At 34.1% G+C, this 24,584-nt stretch overlaps 1 protein-coding gene across 1 annotated transcript in view; it reads right to left on the bottom strand.

Moving 5' to 3' along the window:
- Positions 1–4,733: 4,733 nt before the first annotated feature.
- Positions 4,734–24,584, bottom strand: part of LOC134233829 (deleted in malignant brain tumors 1 protein-like) — a 69,124-nt gene continuing 49,273 nt past the window's right edge. The window contains exons 16-22 of the mRNA XM_062715879.1: positions 16,561–16,739; positions 14,950–15,091; positions 13,999–14,177; positions 13,703–13,853; positions 10,838–11,016; positions 10,076–10,217; positions 4,734–4,908 (exon numbers count right to left, since the gene is read on the bottom strand). Of these exons, the coding sequence (XP_062571863.1) occupies positions 4,734–4,908; positions 10,076–10,217; positions 10,838–11,016; positions 13,703–13,853; positions 13,999–14,177; positions 14,950–15,091; positions 16,561–16,739 (1,147 nt within the window). The remainder of the gene's footprint in view (positions 4,909–10,075; positions 10,218–10,837; positions 11,017–13,702; positions 13,854–13,998; positions 14,178–14,949; positions 15,092–16,560; positions 16,740–24,584) is intronic.

Genomic DNA, 24,584 nt, shown 5'->3' with positions numbered 1-24,584 from the left:
CTGTCTGCCTTCGGTATGTTTCCCTCGATTTCAGCCAATAAATGTATAATGTTTTTGTAGAAATTTGTAGCAATACACGAACTTGTTTCGCGTCCTCTGACACGCCCTTGAAAACCACCAACAGTAGTTGCGTCATGGGTGAATCAGAAGAGGCGAAACATATTTTAAATACGATGGACCTCCATTAAACTCAGTCTTGTAAATTCTCGGTAAAGGAAAATAAATCGGAACGCCGCCGTCTGTACGCATTATTTTGATTCTAACTATGGGTATTAAATACCCATTAATTAATGAAGCTCTAAATACTATCAAGAAGTTTTTTTTTTACCAAGAGACAAATTTATCATATGGGGGCTGCATATTAAGATTATTTAGTTCATTTTCAACATAGGGTAACTGTTCAAAGACATTTATGAACAGAAATCACTGTTGTTTACTAACATTTGGACAATCAATAGAAAAATGAATTCAATTACTTATTCTTTGTCTAATATAATGTTCAGCATATTTTAATCCAACAAATGTTTTGTGATTAATCATTCTAATAGCAGAAACTACCCAACACCTACAACTCTTTAGCGTGCAGTGTTTAAAGCTTCCTTGAGGGATAGTCATTGAAACTGATTAAGTAATTAGTCCTCGTTCTATATCGGCAACACGGAAATAGAAATTGCAAGAGTCACTGTATTTTTTTTTTTTGTAAAATGGCGTCAATGGAAAAAAAATATACTTTGTCTGATGAATAATATCTCTAATATAACGATTTTATGATTATTTTTTCCCCCTATTTTTTTTATTGTACAATTTTTATTGATAATTAAAAGTTAAATATTACTTATTTGATTTTGGTTAAACCTGGGTAAATCTGCTTAAAGGTTTACATTTATATTTATCACATTTTGTTTTATACATAATAGTACGTATATACTAGTATATCTGATAGTGAAAAAAACTTGTCATTTTAAATAATGGACACTCTTTCAGGTCAAAGAATTTATGTGTTGCCTTCATACCCAGTCAATTGCATATTGTTAAAATATTGTTAAAATGTTAACTTTTACATTGTATTTGGGCAACACAAAAGTGGACACAGGTTCCTTCGTAATTATCTTTATTAATACATTATATCATAAATTCAACATTTATTAGTAAACCTTTCTATCTAGTTGATATCATTCCCTTGTTAACATGAATTTTGTCTGTTTTTTGTGTCACATAATGTAAATAACTACACGTATGTTTTTGTAAAGATACGATTTTGGAGTGTAAGTCTTGATTATAAATGTAACAAATTTAACTACACGTGTATATAAGTATTCAGTTTAATTGCTGTTATATTTTTAATATATCACATAATCAATCAGTCCATCCGACAAAAATGCACTTCCAAGAACTAAATTATTTATCAATACTTAAAGATATATATGCCGTATTAGTGTTTTATTGCTAAAGAAATAAATATAGGTGGTGTCTCATCAAGTTACATAAGTTATGTAATTTCTGCAATTAAGACAATTCCACTCCATCACTTTTAAAAGTTATGAAATATTATTTTGTAAAAATTATTTTCTCTCCGAGTCGGATATAAAACCGCCTCTTGTTGAAATATTCATGAACACGTGGTCTCGCATGCTCACAGCAAACAATGGTCCAATCTCGTGAATGAGCCGAAAAGCATGATGGTCTACTACGTTTTTACTACAAACACGTGGGTTAGGGAAATGTGCGATGCGATTTCAAATGACGGCTGGAAAGCCAATTTACATTTTTTTTGAAACCTGTTTTAGAAAAATAGGAAGAATAGTTACTAATTTCACGGTTTAATTGAAAATTACCTCTATATTAATTCTCATGTGCATTGATCGTAGAACGTGAATTGAGTAGCATACTGTATGTTTCGAAGTTGTACACATTATAAACATTGTCAGTACGTGAGCACACCTCAGAGTTAGTTGCATTTTGTACCGAGGAATATATAGTCACGTGAAATTGTCTTTGCACTGTCAGTACAGCACGGGGAAACTGTAAACAAACGGACCTGTACAATAGAGTGGGGAAAACTCTTATTTTTATCATTGTTAATTTGTATGCAAATGTTATCATGGGATTAGTAGATGATAATGTACATAATGCATTAAACGTGTAAATGCTTGGGAAAATGCACCACGTCTTTCCGAGAGCGATTTAAAAAACTAGCCTGTTCGAAAAACACATGTAGTACTGCAGTATTTATGTACTGAGTAGTAACCCATAAATGCAATAAATGCAACTCATTGAGCTGATTGGTCGATTTGTCAGTCTTATTGGTTCCTCGCTGAACAGACGTCACAAAAAATAGTTTCCTCGACCTGATGATTCTCGTGATGCTTTTCCCACTCACATGCGCAGATCCAACATAAACGTCAGTCCTTTATAAATATGCATGAGAATATCGTGTTCTTTTCCCGACCAGTACTTTGTTAATACCGAATAATATTTCGTCGAACTTGCGAGAATGCTTCATTTTTGATAGCTTATCATACTTCAGAAATTTTTGTTTGGTTTCCGCTATGCAATAATACTGTTTAACACGGCATACATATCTTTAATGTACATAAAGTTGGAAAACATGTATCAAAACCTTTAAAACCTTAAACTAGTTAAATATCGTAAGAAAATCTAACAAAATTACCATTGAGTATACCTAATTAAAACATTAACAATAAAAAAAATACACAGTAACAATACTTTGTCGATGTTATTAAGGTCAAGATCTAGAAAATGAAAGGTGCCTACAGAAATATCAAATTTTAAGAAATAAATTCCTTTAATGATGCTTCATAACTTTAGCTTGGTCAAATAAGGTGCATAATTTGTTGGTAAACAAGGTGAAAAAACTGTATTTTAAATTCATTTTCAATGAAAAATTAAGAAAACCAGTCATGAATAAGGGAGTTTTCTTTCTACATTAGACAAAGAAAATATACCCAAATTGCCTTCATTCTTTGACAAAACGGTAATGTGTATGCTCTAGACCTTTTCTTTAAAATGATGTTAGATTTAATATAGGTATCGGGATTACTTTTCATGTGGTTTCAAATTGAATTCCATGAAAATACGCTATTTTCTACATACGAAGGTTGTTCGAAAATTTCGTGGACTGATGCGATAAAATGTATACAATGTAGTCTATGCTAACAAAATTTTAAGGAACATCAAACAACAAAAGCTAAAGAAATGTTGAAAATTTTAGCTTGACACCTTGAATATTTATCAAATTATCCTAAAATGAAAAAAAGACATCATATGATCAACGACGCTATCATCATTTAGTTTCATGACGTCATTGTTTCTCCTACCTCATACACTTATCTTGATGAGATTCCTTGGAGTTAATCAAAGATTTAAACCGATCTTGTTTATTTGATTGTATAATGTCATGAACAGCTGCTTTAAATGCATATGATATTGTGAATAGATCTATACATGGTGAAAGAACCTCACTTGATCAGCATATTTGCTTGTCGGACGTCAACATCTACCACACATGATCAACTTCACTTTTTCACGTGACAAACTTTGAACACCCTTACTACAAATCGACATTAACTTTTACGTCTCTTGTCTGTCTAATCTTTTTCGGCATTTAAAAACAAGTACTCTGAATGCATTTTATTTTTCAGTAACCTATATCTCCTAGATATATGCCAATTTTTCCAGGGGTGAATCTTTATAGAATATTGGAAAAAGAAATCCACCCCCTTTCTGACGTTATTACAACTCCTTAATTTTTTGGAAATTAAATATAAAATTCACCCCCTTTCTGACGTTATTACAACTCCTTAATTGTTTGGGAATTTAATATAAAATTTACGATAACATTTCAAAGAACTTACAGAATTGAGTAAAAATTTCAAATTTTACGGAACATTTGTGTCATTCTACATGAATGAATTATTGGGATTTTCGGATGACAAATGCTCACACAAAAAGTTTTTTTCTCAGTCACAATTAGGTAGAAAAACGTAAACTTCTAGACTTCGCCGTCTGGACATACAATAATTGTTTACAAAAACATCAACATTTGATTAAAATATAAAATAACGATGTATAGTTTATGAATTAAATAAAAAAGATTATGCCAATTAAACGTTGAAAAATTCATCAATGTATATGTAGCGGTTTTAATTTTATGGCGCCTATCCACGAATGTTCGAACAACCCTCGTAAATCTAATATAGCCGTAAAGTACAGGAAAAGAAACTTGAAAGTAATTATGACGTCATAATGGATCTGGCACAAAGCAAAGTGTAAAGACATTTATTATATACCTAACGTGTATCACTTAATTTTACTGTTGATTTAACACAATCACGTGACGTCGTGATCCGACTTTCCGGATCACCACACTGTGGTTTTCTGAATCCATATCACCACTCACTAAAACTGATGACGTACTACGCAGAAACATGTTATTTTTCTTGCGTGTTAAAAAGTTCCTTGTTTTTATGCTTTGTTTTATGAATAAATATTATACAATTGGTCTCTAAGGTTTAATTTTGCTATATTTAGCTAGTTATAAGGGGGTATATAACAAATTTATCATTTTAACAGTAACTTGATCCGAAGAGCCGTATTACGTCTCGTTGACATTATGCTTCGCGTCTCGTTTGATCTGATGATCCGCGCCTGTCAACTCGACGTGATACGACCCTTCGGATCAAGTTACTGTATATATCTATGCCAACTAAATCTTAGACTGGTTCCCTGTCCACGTTATGCTTCGTATACTCCACATCACTAGCAAGAGTGAGAGAGGGGACCAGGCTAACTAGATCTTGACCCACTCGGCACACCTCGACCGATTCGTACCTCATCTGTTTGAGGTACTCCACGGAATCAGTCGAGGTTTGCCGAATGGATCTTGACCTAAATGACTTTACACAAGTTAAATTGTTGGTCATAATCAATTTCAACTTTCTTTTTCTCGTACTTTATGGCTTCAGCAGAATAATGTAGAAAATAATGTATTTTCATGGCATTCAATTTGAAATCAAATAAAAAGTAATCCCGATACCTATATTGAATTTGATATTATTTTAAAGAAGAGACTCTGAACATACAAATTACCGTTTTCTGAGAGACTGTGGGCAATATGGATACATTTTCTTTGTCGAATATGAAAAAAACTCCCATATTCATGACTATTTTTTTTTAAATTTTTCATTAAAAATGACAGTTTAAAACATGTTTTTCCATCTGGTTTACCTACAAATTATGCACCGAAACACTTATTTGGCCAAGATAAAGTTATAATTCATCATAAAAGGAATTTATTTTTAAAATTGGATAGATTTATAGGCATCTTTCATTTACTAGATCTTGACCTTAAATGCAGACAGTTAGTGCAAGGTTATGACATATGTTATTTTATCCCATATTTTCCCTTTTATCCCGTGTATACATATCACTCATTGGATACATGTACATTTTGATATAACATTAAATAAGTTTTCCTTTATGTCGCAAATGTAATGTTTCACTATAAACCCTGAAAAATACTGAATCACAACGGAAACAGTTATATCACACGCCGGAAACAGTTATGTCACCCGACGGAAGCAGTAATGTCACTCTTGCGATCATGTTCAAGTGTTTTTACGTTACGCATTTTAGATCGGGTTCGAGATTTTATGACGCCGGTTGCTAAGCAAACGTAAACAAAAGAGTGTGATTCTTAAAGTGGTTGGCTGACTGAAAGCTGTGTTAATTTCAGACGAGAGAATACCACACCTTACTGAAATTCCAAGCTCATCTGGGAATTGTCCTAGCTTTAAATTAATTCGCATAGTCAATTATTTGACCTTTCTACACTAAAAAAATGTAAATTTTCTGGATTTAAAAATTTATAAAAAAAATATAATCATTTGAAAGTAATGTCATTCTTCTGATTTTAAGCCGAGTGGTTAAAATTATCTTTTATATTCAGAAATGAAATAGGTCGCCCGCAGTGGTTAGAGCGTCTGCTCTAGAGTCGCAAAGTAAGGAGTCAATCCTTACGTCGCAGGTTCGAATCCCACTGTGGGACGTGGAGACCAGTCCTTCGGATGAGACTGTATAAACCGAGGTCCCGTGTCGCAGTAGGTGCTGGCATTAAAAAGATCCTTCACTGCTCAAAGGCCCTTAGTGCCGAGCATAGGACAAAATTTGTAGCCCTCAACCAGCAAGTGGTGGCGTCTCCATATGAGTGAAAAATTCTCGAGAGGGACGTTAAACAACATAAAATCAATCAGAAATGAAATAAAAAGTGGGGATCTGTGATATTAACTTTTATATTTTAGACTGCACAAAATTACTCTGTGTGCAGCCTGCATGTGAAAAAAAAGAATCCAAATTTAACAATGCTGAAAACGTCAAAAGATGAAGAATTGCTTGTTTTCTTAAAAAAAAAAAAACTTTCCTTCATAAAATATAGATCCTCACTAAATGTTTTGGAATTTAACAATAAACTTCTAATTGAATATAGTTTAATCAACATTATAGAATCCAAATTATATAAAAAGAATTTTTATATTAGGCAGAACTCTTAAAATAGAGGCCAAGGCAAAAATCTGCTCAAAAGCTGTGGAGCGAACCTCGTTAACGTCAAGATGGCATTTTGGATTATTTTTTTCAACTTAATCTTCAGTATCTGGTGACATAACATTCCAGGGCTTTCCTGTCACCCTGGGAAAAATATTCTGGTATGTTAGCTTCGAAGCCATGTGATATATATATATAATATTCCACAGCTATGACGTCAGAGTGATGAAGTAAAATAGTGAATTGCTACAAAAACAGTGTAAAACATTGAAAGTGATTTATAAAACATGAGATAATAAGAATCTCCAATGATTTATGGATGTGATTATTTTCTGTGTTTTATCCCCTCGTTAAGGTTCATGGATAAAAAGAATACACAACTCGTTGATTCAAAAGCATATCCAACCACAAACCATATCATGGGAGATCCAAAATTTTCTCATGTGAGTTTATGTACTTTAACAGAAGCAATTTTACAAGTAAAAATGAAAACATTAAACATAAGAATAAACAAGATGCATTTGTAAAACACTACACGCCCGGCGGCAACAAAGTTCTAAAAAGCTATTTTTAGCATAGAGGTAACAATCAAGGTCACAAGGTCATTGCCCTTGGTGTCATTTAAAAAAACAAGTAATTAGTGGAGTATGCATACACAATATGAAGCCTCTATCTCCAATGGTTCAAAAACGATGGTAAAAGTTCTAAAAAAGCTATTTTAGCATATACGTCACAGTCAAGGTCACAAGATCATTGACCTTGGTGTTATTTGAAAGAGTTTAATTAGTTGAGTACGCATACTAAATATGAAGTTTCTATCTCTCGTAGTTCAACAGTTATGGCGAAGGTTAAAGTTGACAACAGACGGACAAACTGACAAACAAACAGGACAAAAGAAAAATATACGCCCCGGATCTATGGATCCGGGAGCATAAAAACGTGTGAACATGCCTCTCTAAAGCAGAGGAAAATATTAAAAATTGCGGTTAAATCTTTATATATATTATCAAATATAAAACGTGATACAAATTATATTTTAAGTTTGAAAATCCATAACTCATTGAATAAAATTCACATCCAAACAAAAATACGAGATACATGTTCATTGTCTATTGGAAGACATCCATTTAACTATCAAGGACCTACGTACATGTAACACCAGCATCTTCACGGTGATTACAGTTTTCTACTCCATAGCCAATGTGCTCACAATCAAAGATGGAAGCTTCTGTACCTTTGCACTTAACATCATCCAACCAAGTTGACCCCTGACCTTCTCCAAAATACGCTGAATGGTGAGCAGTTGCGATTCTGGTAAATAAAAAAATATTCATTCTTTTCAGTGATAAAACTTGTGTCCTGTTTTGAATATTAATATACAATTATTGCTGTTTTTTGAGGTCAATACAATGATTTAGCCATCTGAGGAGTACAATATTCACCGAGCCCGAAGGGCGAAGTGAATATTGTACTTCGAAGTTGGCTAAATCATTGCATTGACCGAAAAACACCAATAATTGATTTATTATATGATTCACGGATAAAATGATACAGCTAATTACTTGTTTGAATTTTATTAAGTCCTAGCCAAATACAAGAGAGAAGCAGAATTAAAATGCGAATAAACCTTACCAGTCGTATCAATTTGAAATGTTTGTTTTTAATCAATTTTAGTTGCCATGAAAAAAAAATATAATATCAGTGTTTTTTTATAGGATACATTTTGAAAAGAAGGAGTATTATCAGGGAAAACCGATTGCCAAAAAGTAAAAAAAAAATGGTTTCAGTAAAAGTGTTGGAGGGGGATCCCTGCACCCACTCTTACCATCCTCACCCTAAAATATATATTCGCTTATGTTTTGTTAACATGAAAAAAAAATCATAGTCGTTTAAATAGCTTTCCAAAACAATTTGTATCAATTTGGAATTTCCCTATCTATTTTTAGATCAATGTAGAGGAAATAAATCCTTGTATTGACCTGGAACATCACGTGCAGGTCAATACAACGTAGTATTTTTCTAACATAGTTGGATCTCAGCCAATCAGAGAGATGAAATTATTCAATCATATAATAATATACAATTATTGCTGTTTTTTGAGGTCAATACAATGATTTAGCCATCTGAGGAGTACAATATTCACCGAGCCCGAAGGGCGAAGTGAATATTGTACTTCGAAGATTGGCTAAATCATTGCATTGACCTAAAAACACCAATAATTGATTTATTATATGATTCACGGATAAAATGATACAGCTAATTACTTGTTTGAATTTTATTAAGTCCTAGCCAAATACAAGAGAGAAGCAGAATTAAAATGCGAATAAACCTTACCAGTCGTATCAATTTGAAATGTTTGTTTTTAATCAATTTTAGTTGCCATGAAAAAATATATAATATCAGTGTTTTTTTATAGGATACATTTTGAAAAGAAGGAGTATTATCAGGGAAAACCGATTGCCAAAAAGTAACAAAAAATGGTTTCAGTAAAAGTGTTGGAGGGGGATCCCTGCATCCCCTCTTACCACCCTCACCCTAAAATATATATTCGCTTATGTTTTGTTAACATGAAAAAAAATCATAGTCGTTTAAATAGCTTTCCAAAACAATTTGTATCAATTTGGAATTTCCCTATCTATTTTTAGATCAATGTAGAGGAAATAAATCCTTGTATTGACGTGGAACATCACGTGCAGGTCAATACAACGTAGTATTTTTCTAACATAGTTGGATCTCAGCCAATCAGAGAGATGAAATTATTCAATCATATAATAATATACAATTATTGCTGTTTTTTGAGGTCAATACAATGATTTAGCCATCTGAGGAGTACAATATTCACCGAGCCCGAAGGGCAAAGTGAATATTGTACTTCGAAGTTGGCTAAATCACTGTATTGACCGAAAAACACCAATAATTGATTTATTATATGATTCACTGATAAAATGATACAGCTAATTACTTGTTTGAATTTTATTTAAGTCCTAGCCAAATACAAGAGAGAAGCAGAATTAAAATGCGAATAAACCTTACCAGTCGTATCAATTTGAAATGTTTGTTTTTAATCAATTTTAGTTGCCATGAAAAAAATATATAATATCAGTGTTTTTTTATAGGATACAAATTTGAAAAGAAGGAGTATTATCAGGGAAAACCGATTGCCAAAAAGTAAAAAAAAAAAAAAGGTTTCAGTAAAAGTGTTGAAGGGGGATCCCTGCATCCCCTCTTACCACCCTCACCCTAAAATATATATTCGCTTATGTTTTGTTAACATGAAAAAAAATCATAGTCGTTTAAATAGCTTTCCAAAACAATTTGTATCAATTTGGAATTTCCCTATCTATTTTTAGATCAATGTAGAGGAAATAAATCCTTGTATTGACCTGGAACATCACGTGCAGGTCAATACAACGTAGTATTTTTCTAACATAGTTGGATCTCAGCCAATCAGAGAGATGAAATTATTCAATCATATAATAAAGCTATTTATATTTTTTAAAAATATATTACGTACCCTAAATATCCAAGGCTTCTGCACACCACAGTTGCATCTTCATTTCCCCATAAATCGTCACAAACAGTGCCCCATTTCCCATTTACAAATACCTCTACACGCCCTTCTTTGTTTGATGATCCATTAACAAGTCTAGTATAGTCTAAGAAAACATACTTAAGTATAATTTAATGTAACATATTGCATACTTAAATATGAACTGGAATTGAAAAAAGGAAACACATATATACAAACAAAAACAAACAGATTTCAGATATAACATTTTTTTAATGCTTTATTTTGAGGCTTTTTTCCAAATCAAAACACATTAGCAAACAATTCAAATATAACATTTTGGTTTTCGTACTTCATTAATTAATTTTGTCTTAGTCCTAATCTTAATAATCACAAGATTAAGCTTCTTAATTTATTTCAATGCCTACTTTTTCGAGAAATATTGTTAACATAATTCTCATTTAATCTTTTTCTAGGTTTCAATTTTCATAATTCAGTCCATTTCTTTTTCAATCTTTTAATCTCTTTTGATAAGACTACCTATGAAATTGTTTTAGCTCTAATCTTATTAGTAAATCTTTGAAAATAAATTATATTGTTGAAAATAAATTTCCCAAAAGAGATTTCTTTGACTAGTCATTAATAATTTCGGTTTAGTACATAATAGACATAAAATTACAACATTTATCATACAAAAATACATAATTTCTCCAAAACATTAAATATGCAAATTAAAAAACTGAATAAGACCAAATGAATAATTCTTACTTCTAACATCGTTATGGCACCGCACTCCCACTTCACCATTAATACTACAAACGTCCGAACCTATGATTCCAAATGAACATTCAGCTAGCGACTGTTCAGTTCCAATGCAGCGAAAATCTTTAACATAGAGTTCGTTGTATGAATTTCTGTCTTGCATACTGTATAACAAGCCACCATAACTACAAAATAAAATCAACATAAAAGAACTTTGAAGAAAACTCAGGTCAATCTTAATAACGTTGGATGAGTTATATGAATCATTTAATTAAAATTACTTATTTGAAAAAACACTAGAAATATGTCCATAGGACATGAATACCACGCCGAGTGTACATAACTAATGCAACATGAACATTTGTTTAACTGTATGATGTCAGATGAGAATATCTTGAACAGTTTCCTTAAAATTGATATTGAAATCTAATAAATTGTACATAGATGATAAATTCTTACCAATTTATATATAAATGCCTTCTTACATAGAAACATCTTAAATAGTTTCTTGAAAACTAATCAAAATCCAAATTTAAGGAGAAAAGAGGTCATGGTCATAGAAAAAGTACATGGTGGGTATTGTTGAATAGCTCTCACTAATACGTATCAGTGTGTAATGTGTCCGGTCAGCAGGGGATGCTCGCTCTTCCATGGCACCTGATCCCACCTCTGATGTTTTTGAAGTCCGTGTTTGCTCTGCTTCTCCGAGTAAATAACATGTGTTTTTAATTTCTTGTAGTGTCTTTGAATTTGTACACTTCGTTCAAAAATCGTATATACCAATCTCAAATTTAAACACTAAATATATTTCAATAATTTAGAGTTGTTTAAACAAATATTTTGTCTCTTACGTCGTTTCTACCGTATTAAAACTTATTTTTTGATCGGACGTCGACCCGTGCGGACGGCCGACGTCGCTTTTTTGTTGAGTTTGGACACTTTTTTGTTAGTTTTGTTTAGCATTTGTCTGTCTACTTAGTAAGCGATAATTAAGATAACATAAAATGACTATAGCGTCTCTATTTGTGTTACATAAAATTTTTTTTATCAATTTTTGACTTGTTTTATATAGAAAATAATCATTTTAATCAGAACACTTTATATCAGAGTTTATGTCATTTTAACCTTGGTCCGTGCACACAATCTGCGATCTTTAAAGACCCCGAATTTTACAAAAATATAATGTTCCGTCAATAGAAATTAAATCATTCTGACTTGTTTTTTCATAAGAAATATTTTGATATACGATAAATTTGTATAGAACCATTTATTTTCTCAAAAACGTCATTGTCCACGAACTTTGGACAACCCTCGTATGTATCAACATATGACGTTTTATTACACTACCTTAAATGACATATTTTGAAAATCGGCTATACACTTATTTATGTAAGGTCAGTCTTAAAGGAAAAGTCAAGGTAAACTGTTGATGCAGTTAACTTAATAAGATCAGCATGTATCAACATACGAAATTTTATTGATTACACTCGCTTGAATGGTTTCTTTAAAACTGGGCTAAACACTAAATTAAGAAGAGTAGGATCAAGGTCAAAGGAAAGGTCTAGGTCAAAAAATGTTGATGCAGTTGAAAAGCTAATATCAGTATGCATCAGCGTATGGAATTTAATTACAATAACCTGGATTGTTTCTTTAAAACTTGGATTAACCCCAATTATTTAAGAAAGGTGAAGTCAAGGTCACAAGAAAGGTCAAGGTAAAAAATGATGATGCAGTTGAAAACCTTATCAATATCAATCAGCATAGGAAGCTTGATAAAGTATTTTTTATTGCATCTTTGTAACTGAGCTTTGAATTGAGCTAAACACAAAGTGCAATGGAAAGACAGACAGAAGGATTAAATAATATACGAACACTGAAAAGATAGTTAGACAAATTGTTTCCAACGAATATTTATAGAGTGTTGTCTTTCGTATGCTTCTCTAAATTTGACATCATCTTCTTTATTCCAGTTCCTCTAACTGCACTTAGCACTAAATTGCAAATAGTCTGCATTTGACTTAAAAAAGCCACGGAAATGCATAAAATAAAATCTTTTGAGGTTTGAGTCTGTGAATATTAATCACTGAGAACCTTAAGGTGTGTTAATTTATATCCAAACTGATATATTTATGTCGTTGGAGATCAGACATTCCAAGAATCTGTTGGAATTCTCATGGGTACCAAAGTCCTGCCATTATTATCAGACCAACTATTGTACTGATATAAAGCAGAATTTATTCGAAATCTTAACTATACAGGAGAAGAAGAAAGCACTTGCTGTGGTCTTCAACAAGACATTTAGCTAACTTCCCTTATTATACATCATTATATCCTTATCACCTGCATATTGGATTTATATCAGTAAATTCGATACGCAAGAAATGCCCTACAAACGAACAATTCATGAAAACAAGACAAGCAAATTCATGAAACAAGAATATAAACAGGCTCGTTTAAATTCATCATTTTGTAAGTTGTGTGATTGATACAATGATCATCAAGTCAAATGCCGACTGTTGTTTTCATTGTCGAAGAATTTTCACGTTATTTTTTTTTTCATCATCACAAGAAGCCAACGGGGGTTGTGATTGATTGTCAAGGATACTCACTCTTCAATTTCACCCGCTGATATTCTAGACGTTTATGTTTGCTCCTGATTTGTATTGTTTAAATGCAGTAAATGGATTTCTTGAATACTGTTTGTTTGCAATAAATTCCATGATACTAAAATCTGTACATGAATAATTATTATTTCTTCATTGTACACAAGATTATTAGTGCTACAGGCAATTTCACTTTTTGTTTTGAGTACTATTTCTGCTCTGAGGAATAGAATGGAAGACCCATGGAAAGAGAAAGTAAGAAACCTACCCTACGTAACCAAGACTTCTGCAGATGATTTTTGCTTCTCTGTCATCCCATTTGTCTTTACACAATCCTATCCAACTGCCACGTACAAGTACTTGTGGGTTTGTCACAATTACATCTTCTGTCGAAGTTCTGTTTTGTATTTTCACTGATTCTAAAAACAGTATTTCGCCAGTTTATTATTAAGCACATTATCTCTCTCTCTCTCTCTCTCTCTCTCTCTCTAAAGGAAAAAAGTAGTAACTCCATGAAATTTTAAATAAACAAACTGAATTTAAGCTAACTATATTATTTCTTACCATTTAATGAATTGTAGCAAACGACTCCTGCATTTTTTCCATAAGAATTACATCTCGTAGATATTAAAGATAACTGCCGGCAGTTGAGCAAAGAATTCTCATCTCCCTTACAATCAATATTACTCAGCCATACCTCACTATTGCTCTCCCCAAAGAAAGAGGATAAAACTGGAAATCCTCTACAATGCATGAATAATTTATTTTATAGTGTGTAACAAACAATGAATTGATAATATTATACAATATTGTTGTTTTTTTTAGGTCAATACAATGATTTAGCCATCTGAGGAGTACAATATTCACCGAGCCCAAAGGGCGAGGTGAATATTGTACTTCGAAGTTGGCTAAATCATTGTATCGACCGAAAAACATCAATAATTGATTTATTATATGATTCACTGGTAAAATGATACAGCTAATTACTTGTTTGGATTTTATTAAGTCCTAGCCAAATACAAGAGAGAAGCAGAATTAAAATGCGAATAAACCTTACCAGTCGTATCAATTTGAAATGTTTTCTTTTAATCAATTTTAGTTGCCGTGAATAAAAATATAATGTCTGTGTTTTTTATAGGATACATTTTGAAAAGAAGGAGTATTATCAGGGAAAACCGACTGCCAAAAAGTAAAAAAAAAAATGGTTTCAGTAAAAGTGTTGGAGGGGGATCCCTGCATTCCCACGTACCACCCTCACCCTAAAATATATATTCGCTTATGTTTTGTTCACATGAAAAAAAAATCATAGTCGTTTAAATAGCTTTCCAAAACAATTTGTATCATTTGGAATTTCCTTATCTATTTTTAGATCAATGTAGAGGAAATAAATCCTTGTATTGACCTGGAACGTCACGTGCAGGTCGATACAACGTAGTATTTTTCCAACATAGTTGAATCTAAGCCAATCAGAGAGATTGAAATTATTCAATCATATAATAATATAGTTGAACTTACCCTGAATATCCCATGCTTCTACAAGTAACGTTAGCGTCAAACTTGTTCCAACTTCCATCACATATACTTCGCCACTGCCCACCAATTAAAATTTCTACTCGACCTTCTTTGTTTGAGGTACCATTTACAATTCTAACCGACTCTGAAAATCCAAGTGCTCATTAAATTTTATTTACTTTATGTAGGAACTTGTACTATTGGTGTCACAAATTATTTCTTTTAAATTGAATGTGAAATTAAGAAAGACCAAATTCGGATATCTGTAAAAAAAAGCATGGAAATAGAAGCAGATTTCTGTCAATAAAATTTGACATGTAAATTTACTCATGCTGTCATTGGTCATTTTTAAAATTATTTTTTGTTTTAAATCATTCTGATTGCACACACACAAAGTATTCTGCGCGGTTGATTTTAGAAAGATGCGTGAATTTCTAATTGAAATTATCTATGCAATTTTTTGGAGGCTGGATTTTCCAATGTCAATTTTAATGGATTTTAAAGATTAATAATTCTCAATACTGGCAGTTGGGGGGAGGGGTTAAATACCCACTAAAACATATATTGCATTACAAACAATACTTTACATATGAAAAAGAATAGTCATTATTCATTAACTCGGCAATCAGAGCTTGCATGAGCTGAGCAATTCACGCGCTGTCCCCATTTTTACACAAACCCTATAGGGGTGGGCTTAATAATTTTCATACACCATTCAGCTTTTACATCGTATTGAAAAACCGATTGATCTAATATCTCTGCCAGTGGATATTGTCATCAAATACAACGTATTATTATGATGAATTAAAATTTCATTCTCTTTCTCAATCTGTTGGATTTTCCATAGGTAGCAATTGCGCTCCATCATTAGCAGACTTTTTTGTATTCATATGCAGCAGATTTTACTAAAAATATTATCCATGAGTAAGAATAAGCTTGTTGCTGCTCATCTTCACTAGACAAGGATTCTGGTAGGCTACTCTCCCCAGAAGCCATAGACACACGGTGTTAAAAAAAGCTGGATATTTTTCTAAAGTTGTTATTGTCACCCGCGTTTCGCAGAGGGTCTGCTCTAGAGTCGCGGAGTAAGGAGTTAGATCCTTACGTCGCAGGTTCAAATCCCGCTGTGGGACGTGGAGAACGGTCCTTCTGATGAGACCTATAAACCGAGGGCCCGTGTCTCAGAAGGTGCTGACAGTGGATTCGATATGCAAGAGAGGCTCTACGTACGAACATTTCTATTACGAGAGAAATTATTGACAAAAAAGTTCATGAAAGAAGAATATAAGCAGTCTCGTTTAAAGCCATCATCAGCTTCTGATTTGTATCGTTCAAATGAACATTTGAGCTTGAATACTGACAGTTGTATTCATATATTTTTTTTTTATATAAAAACTATGCATAAACTTTCTGATTATACTAGATTCATTTAAATTATTGGCTTTTAACAAATTTGAAAGATTACAAAATAAAAAAAAATCTCAGTAGTTTGCAAGGCAGTTATACAGCCTTTTCAAGTTGTGAATTTTTTCAAAATTAGAATACAAAGCAGTAGCAGTGGTGCCTACTCTTGAATCCTGAAACTTCTAAATCTAAAAGCTCCAAAAAACCAACCATTTCTTGAATAAAAACAAAGGACTCCTGCATGTCCGCCATTAGAGCAGCTTCTGGCTTCAACGGTTCTAAATGAACAAGCTAGTATGGATGTTTCACTTCCGGAACAGGAGGCACTTCCCAATATCCATGAATCATCGCTTCCTTTTCCAAACATAGATGATAATACCGGTAAGCCTCTACAAAAGCAAAAATATGCTTGAATATATGTTTTAACGTAAAGCAATCAGCAAATGCTAATGCATGTTTCATGTATTTTTTCTGAATTGTAAAGAATAAATAGCATTTTACAATTCTTTTTAAATCTTTAATAACCAAAGTTCAATAAGAATGTTTATTTTCTCAAATCCTGATAATGATTAGAATTGTAGAGTACTAAAACACCAATGATTGGGAGGCTTGCTTTCTATCATTCGCCGCAACTATCATTCCCCGCAATATGTCAGTATAGTAAGCGACTGTTCCTTCGACAATTGCCCGGCACTAGAATTGTTAAGATATTTCGGTGGAGAACCTAAAAATCGAGGTTTAATTTTTGCATTTAGTGTCGGCAGTATGGAAACCTTTACCTAAATGGTCCTGAGTGCCAAGTACTGTTAATCACTTTTAAACAGTAAGAAATTTATTTTCGCGTAATTACGCGAATTCCTTGCCTTGCAAAAATTTTATTTTCGCGTATATATGTATTGTAATGTAATATAAACAACAGAAGTCGAATCTATATAGAAAAATAAATCATTCGCTTATGAATACCAAATAGAGCTACTGATATTTCGAAAAAATGAAATGTTGCAGAGATTTAGTGATCTACGGTATAGGTCTAAGTTTCGTCGTCCTTAATCAGTATAATTATGGTTATGACCTACAAGAGTAAAAAAAAAAGAAAATCTCGAATGGGATATAAAACACATACACAGATTAGCACAATACATTTGCATTTCCCTGACAAAAAGTGCCATACTATCGTTAACTTTTACTAATTATTTTTAACTGAAGCAAATTAAAAAAAATAAATAAAGTTCCTGGTAGTAATTTACTGGGAGAAGTATTTCTTGCATATTTATTATTTAAAAAATCGTAAGAAATATATTGAGACTCCAAATCTTCAACAAGAGGCCCAGGGGCCACATCGCTAACCTAAACAACTAGCTAAGTAAAAGCAAAAATCAGTTCCATATTGAAAAGTTTAAATATAAAAGTGTGTTTGGAGGGGGGTGGGTGGGGGTGGGGTGGGGTGTTGTATTAGAACAAACTTAAATCTATACTTATTTTGATGCTTTTATATTGCTGATCAATCTTGGCTTTGTTGTTCTTGTGAAGAATGTTCTATGTTATCCTTCTAAAAACTTTGATCACCCATTATGGCCCCTAACTTGCTCCAGGAGTCATGATTTGAACAAACTTGAATCTGTACTAACTGAGGATGTTTCAAATAACTATGACTTTGCTGTTCCTGAAAAGAAGATTAAAAAAAAAATTCCCATGTATTCCTTTGCTGAACTTTGATCCCCACTGTGGCACTATCCTATCCCCGGGGGTCTTGATTTGAACAAACTTGAATCTACAATACCTGAGGATGCTTTCATTTAAACTATGGCTTTGCTGTTCTTGAGAAGAAGATTTTTAAAGATTTTTCCTTTGTATTCCTATGTTCAACTTTGATCCCCATTATGGCCCCATCCTACACCCGGGATTTTAATTTGAAAAAAAAATATACACTACCAAAGAATGTTACAATATAAATATGGCCAATCATGGCTTTTCTGTTCTTGAGAAAAAGGTTTTAAATGTTTTCCCTATACATTCCTATGTAAAACTATGTGATCCCCCATTGTGGCCCCATCCTACTCCCAGGGATCCCAGGGATCTTGATTTGAACAAACTTGAATCTAATACTACCTGTGGATGCTTTCATATGACTATGGCTTTTCTGTTCTTGAGAAGATTTTTAGAATGTATTCCTTTGTTGAACTTTGATTCCCCCATTGTGGCCCTACGCTACCCCCGGGGGTCTTGATATGAATAAATTCGAATCTACACTACCAGAAGATGCTTCCATATAACTATGATTAATCATAGCTTTGCTGTTCTTGAGAAGAAGGTTTTTAAAGATTTTCTCCCATGTATTCCTATGTTAAACTTTGATCCCCCATTGTGGCCCTACCTTACGTCCAGGGGTCAAGATTTGAATATACTTGAAATTACACTACCTGAGGATGCTTCCACATGAGTTTCATCTTTCCTGGCCCAATAGTTCTCTAGAAGAATATGTGAGCTATAACATTATACGTAGAAGAAATTAAGTATACCATAGATCACTAAATTTTCGCGACACCTTAATTTCGCGAGATTGTCATTGACTCTTTGTAAATTTTCGCAAACGCATTTTCTCGTGTAATTCTCGAAAATAAAGATCTCGCGAATAAAAAGTGAGTTACAGTAGTTAAACACACTTATAACGAATAACCAAGAACGGGCGATTTTCCTTTCTTAATCACGTAATTCGTAATATCCATGAAGTTTATATTATGATTTAATGAAACAGGGATTGAACATCACTTCGTTGTAAGCGTCAATTCGTTATAAGCGTGTTTATTATTTTCGTTTTTTTACTGCAGCTAAACATGGTTTTCGCCAGGGACGGACAATTTTGCTTTGTTATTAATGTAATTTGTTATATCCGTTAAGTTCATAATATTTTTCAAAACCATGGGTGATAATCACATGCCGTGTTAAACAGTATTTTTGCACAGCTGAAACCGAACAAAAATTTCTGAAGTATGATAAGCTATCAAAAATGAAGCGTTCTTGCAAATACGACGAAATATTATTTGGTATTAACAAATTACTGATCGGGAAAAGAACAAGATATTCCCATGCATATTTATAAAGGACTGACGTTTATCCTGAATCTGCGCATGTGCGCGGGAAAAGCATCGCGAGAATCACCAGGTCGAGGAAAATATTTTTTGTGACATCTGTTCATTGAGGAACCAATATGACTGACAAATCGACCAATCAGCTCAATGAGTTGCATTTAATGCATTTAAGGGTTACTACATAAAATACTACATGTGTTTTCTGAAAAGGATAGTTTTTTAAATCGCTCTCGGAAAGGCTTGATGCATTTTCCCAAGCAATTACACGCTTAATGCATTATGTACATTATTATCTACTATTCCCATGCTCATATTTGCATACAAATGATTAACAATGATAAAAATTAAAGTTTTCCCCACTCCATTGTACAAGTCCGTTTGTTTAGAGTTTCCCCGTGCTGTACTGCTAGTGAAAAGACAAATGCACGTGATTAATCCTCGGTACAAAAAGCAACCAACTCTGATCTGAGGTGTGCTCACGTATTGACAATCCCTAACTCACGTGTTTGTAGTAAAAACATAGTAGACCATCATGCTTTTCGGTTCATTCACGAGACTGGACCATTGTTTGCTGTGAACATGCGAGACCACGTGATCATGAATATTTCAATAAGAGGCGGTTTATTATCCGACTCGGAGAGAAAATAATTTTTACCAAATAATATTTCATAACTTAAAACTGATGGAGTGTAATTGTCTTATTTGCAGAAAATTATAACTTATATAACTTGATGAGACACCACATATATTTATTTCTTTTAAAATGAAATACTAATACGGCATATATATCTTTAATTTTTGATTTAATTTTAGCCTTCTTAGCGAGGGTGTTGAAATTGCTTAAATTGAATCCTTGCAATAAAATAATTACGGTTTATTTGTAAAAGCTCCTTTAATGAGCATTTGAAATCGCTAAAATTACTTCTCACTAAAAGTAAAATACAAATTTTACGGACAAATCGCTAAATTTGCGTCGCGCTAAAATTTCCATTTGTATACTATTGCTGACAAGGTCATTGTATTGACCATAGAACTTTTATATTGTTTATATTCTTGTTTCATCAACCTGTTTGTCAATAATTTCTCTCGTTTTAGAAATTTTTGATACATAGAGCATGCTCTTGCGTATCGAATAAACTGAGAGATATAAACCCCGTATGCAGGTGATGAAAGTATATTGCTGCGTAAGTAAAAAAAAGTCACACGTATATCAAAAAGTTTGGTTATTAGCATTATTACCATTACGTCCTTTTCAAGTAAAGTATCAGTCAAGTAAAGTATCAGTCACATATCCAGCAATGGACTATACGATGAGAAACTGATGCGTTTTTGATAAAAATGGCGTGGTTGCATGCCGGACACCTATTGTAATCGGACGGTGATTGAGACCATTTGTCGAATCGGTAGGGGTCATCGGTAGAAAATAAGTTGTAGTTATAAGTCGGCAGCCCATCATTAGCACATTTTTCAAGGATTGGCCGATGTATGGCCGAGCATCGTCAAGTGTCCGTTGAATCTGAGGTCACTGGGGGTTGAGTGGAGGGCAACAGACAGCGGTCGATCATTTGTCGGTGTTTGACCATACAACGGCCCATAGTCGACCGAAGTACGAGCGATGTTCACCAATGTATGAGCGATGTAATATACATCGGCCGATTACCCTTGAACTTCGTTTTATGATTAGCAATGCATCGCTGGGCCTTTGTAAGTCCGGCCGGAAATCACGCCATTTTTTTTTTTTTTTTATAAAAAATCGCATTGGTTGCACATCGTATACTTCATCGCTGGATAATTTGACTTATACTTTAAGAACTACTAGGCTGATGTGAACCGATGTTGGGGCATCGCTAACACCACGGATTACCACCAGTCTACGGCCATGTGCCGGGAAATGTGACTAAAACCCCAGTCACATTTCCAAAAACGACCAACGGCCGACGGGTTTTGAAGCAAAAATGGGACTCTTCGGGTGACAGTCGGAAGTTCATCGACCGTTGTCTTGCCCGATTTTGACCTCTTTTTTTGTCGGCCGACCAATTTTGTGTCTATCGGTCCAAGTTATAATTTTTTATGCGTCGGTGGCCGAGTCCTTCAATTGATAATATCCGTCGACCAACCTCCGATCATCGTCCGACCATCGGTGGTCAGTTTATTAAGTCGGTCGTCCGTCGTTGGACAATAAGGGTGTTTAAAATTTCGGCCGACGCTTAAAATCAAACTGTAGCACAGCGCTCGATGATCGGACGACGAATGGCCGACTTGTGAATATTTAAACTAGTAAAGTATCAGTCACATTATCCAGCGATGGGGTATACGATGAGAAACCGATGCGTTTTTTAATGAAAATGGCGTGGTTGCCGGCCGAGCATCACTAGTGATCGGACGGTGACTGAGGCCATCTTACGAATCGGTGGGGTCATCGGTTGGAAATAATTCGTAGTTAAAATTCAGCGATGTCTCCAACGATGCCTCACATCGCTCCTCATCGGCAACCCATCATTCAAACATCTTTCAAGGATCGGCCGATGTATGGCCGAGCATCGTCCAATATCCGTTGAATCTGAGGTCATCGGGGTTTTGAGTGATGTTCAATAAATAACGGCCGATTATCGGTCGATGTTCGAACAAACATTGGCCCGTTGTTGACCGATGTACGAACGATGTTCACCAATATATGAGCAATGTAATATACATCGGCCGATTATCCTGGAACATCGTTTTATGATTAGCAATAAATCGGTGGGCCTTTGTAAGTCCGGCCGGCAACCACGCCATTTTTATCATAAAACGCATTGGTTGCCCATTGTATACCCATCGCTGAATAATGTGACTGATACTTTCAGGACTACTAGGTCGGTGTGGACCGATATCGGGGCATCGTTAACACCACAGATTACCACCGATTACCACCGGTCTACGGCAACCGGCCGGCAAATGTGACCTAGGCATAAGGATACATAATAGAAACAAAATTTTGATGCATGGATTGATATCATTTTTTTGAACGGAAATAACATGAACAATTAATCCGTAAGATATAAAGAAATCTTAAGTATTATTTGCTGCTTAGATATGCACCATTTGTCGTTTTTATGCAATTCCATACAAAATTTTGCACACATTTTCAACATTGAGTCACAATTTTATAAGATTCTGCCACTTTGCCTTGCAAACATTACTAACGTCACAAATCTGAATATAGATCTATGAAAAAATATTGCTGAATTCCAAAGTAAAAGATTTTTTGCGTTATTTATCCAAGTCATCGGTGTCTCTAGGAATTAATGTGACTGCTCTGTGTCGCCCGATACTGTATCGGCCGATCATGTTCTTTCAGCCGACAAGACCAGAAAAATTTAGTCGCCCGACCATCGGCTTAAATGTGACCTAGGCATAAAACCCCAGTCACATTTCCAAAAACGACCAACGGCCGACGGGTTTTGAGGCAAAAATGGGCTTCTTCGGGTGACAGTCGCCAGTTCATCTGCCGTTGTCTTGCCCGATTTTGAACTATTTTTTTTGTCGGCCGACCAATTTTGTGTCCATCGGTCCAAGTTAAAAAATTTTATGCGTCGGTGGCCGATTTCATCAATTGAAAGTTATCCGTCAACCAACCTTTGATCATCGTCCGACCATCGGTGGTCAGTTGATTAAGTCGGTCGTCCGTCGTTGGATAATAAGGGTGTTTAAAATTTCGGCCGACGCTAAAAATCGAACTGTAGGTCAGAGCTCGATGATCGGACGACGATTGGCCGACTTGTGAATATTTAACCTAGTAAGGATAAATAACACAAACAAAATTTTGTTGCATGGATTGATATCATTTTTTTGAACGGAAATAACATGAATAATTAATCCTTAAGATATAAGGAAATCTTAAGTATTCTTTGCTGCTTAGATATACACCATTTGTCGTTTTTTATGCAATATCATACAAAATTTTGCACACATTTTCAACATTGAGTCACAATTTTATAAGATTCCGCCACTTTGCCCTGCAAACATTACTCACGTCACCTACCTGAATATAGATCTATGAGAAAATATAGCTGAATTCTAAAGAAAAAGATTTTTTGTGCTATTTATCCAAGTCATCGGTGTCCCTGCTCAGTGTCGTCCGATAATGTATCGGCCAATCATGTTCTTTCAACCGACAAGACAAGAAAAATTTAGTCGCCCGACCATCGGCTTAAATGTGACCTAGGCATTAGGCATACTTCAAGAACCCTCAGTCACTGATCAATTGTCATCAGTGCGGAGTAATAACCCCAGTCATATTTCCAAAAACGATCAACGGCCGATGATCGAAGTAAAGGAGGCAAAAATAGGATAGTCGACTGTTCATTTGCCGTTCCATTCCCCGAATTTGACCTCTTTTTTCGTCGGCCGACCAATTATGTGTTAATAGGCCAATGTTATAAATGTTGTTGCGTCGGCGGCCGATTTCTCCAATTGAAGAGATCGTTTATGCCTTATGCCTAGGTCACATTTAAACCGATGGTCGGGCGACTCAATTTTTCTGGTCTCGTCGGCTGAAAGAACATGATCGGCAGACACGAGTTTCGGGCGACACGGTGCAGTCACATTAATTCCTAGGAACACTGATGGCTTGGATTAATAACACAAAAATCTAAAAAAAAAAAAAAAAAAACATATTTTTAATACATCTATATTCAGATAGATGACGTGAGTAATGTTTGCAAGGTAAAGTGGCAGACTTTTATAAAATTGTGACTCAATGTTGAAAATGTGTGCAAAATTTTGTATGGAATTGCATAAAAAACGACAAAAGGCGCATATCTAAGCAGCAAAGAATACTTTCGATTTTTTTTTTATATCTTACGGATTAAGTATTTATGTTATGTCCGTTCAAAAAATATATATAAATCCATGCATCAAAATTTCGTTTGTGTTATATATCCTTAATAGGTAAAATATATTCAAAAGTCGACAAATCGTCGCCCGATTATCGAGCTCTGATATACATTTTGATTATAACCGTCGGCCGAAATTTTGGACACCTTTATCGTCGAACGACGGACGACCGACTAAAGTTCCAGTCACATTATCCAGCGGTGGGGTATACGATGAGAAACCTTTTTTTGGTGAAAATGGCGTGGTTGCCTGCTGGACACCACTAGTGAT

Source organism: Saccostrea cucullata, unplaced genomic scaffold (assembly GCF_032062105.1).
Source record: "Saccostrea cucullata isolate Sc308-1 unplaced genomic scaffold, CSIRO_AGI_Scuc_v1 ctg224, whole genome shotgun sequence".
NCBI classification, from domain to species: domain Eukaryota; kingdom Metazoa; phylum Mollusca; class Bivalvia; order Ostreida; family Ostreidae; genus Saccostrea; species Saccostrea cuccullata.
This window is presented reverse-complemented; position numbering and strand designations above follow the sequence as displayed.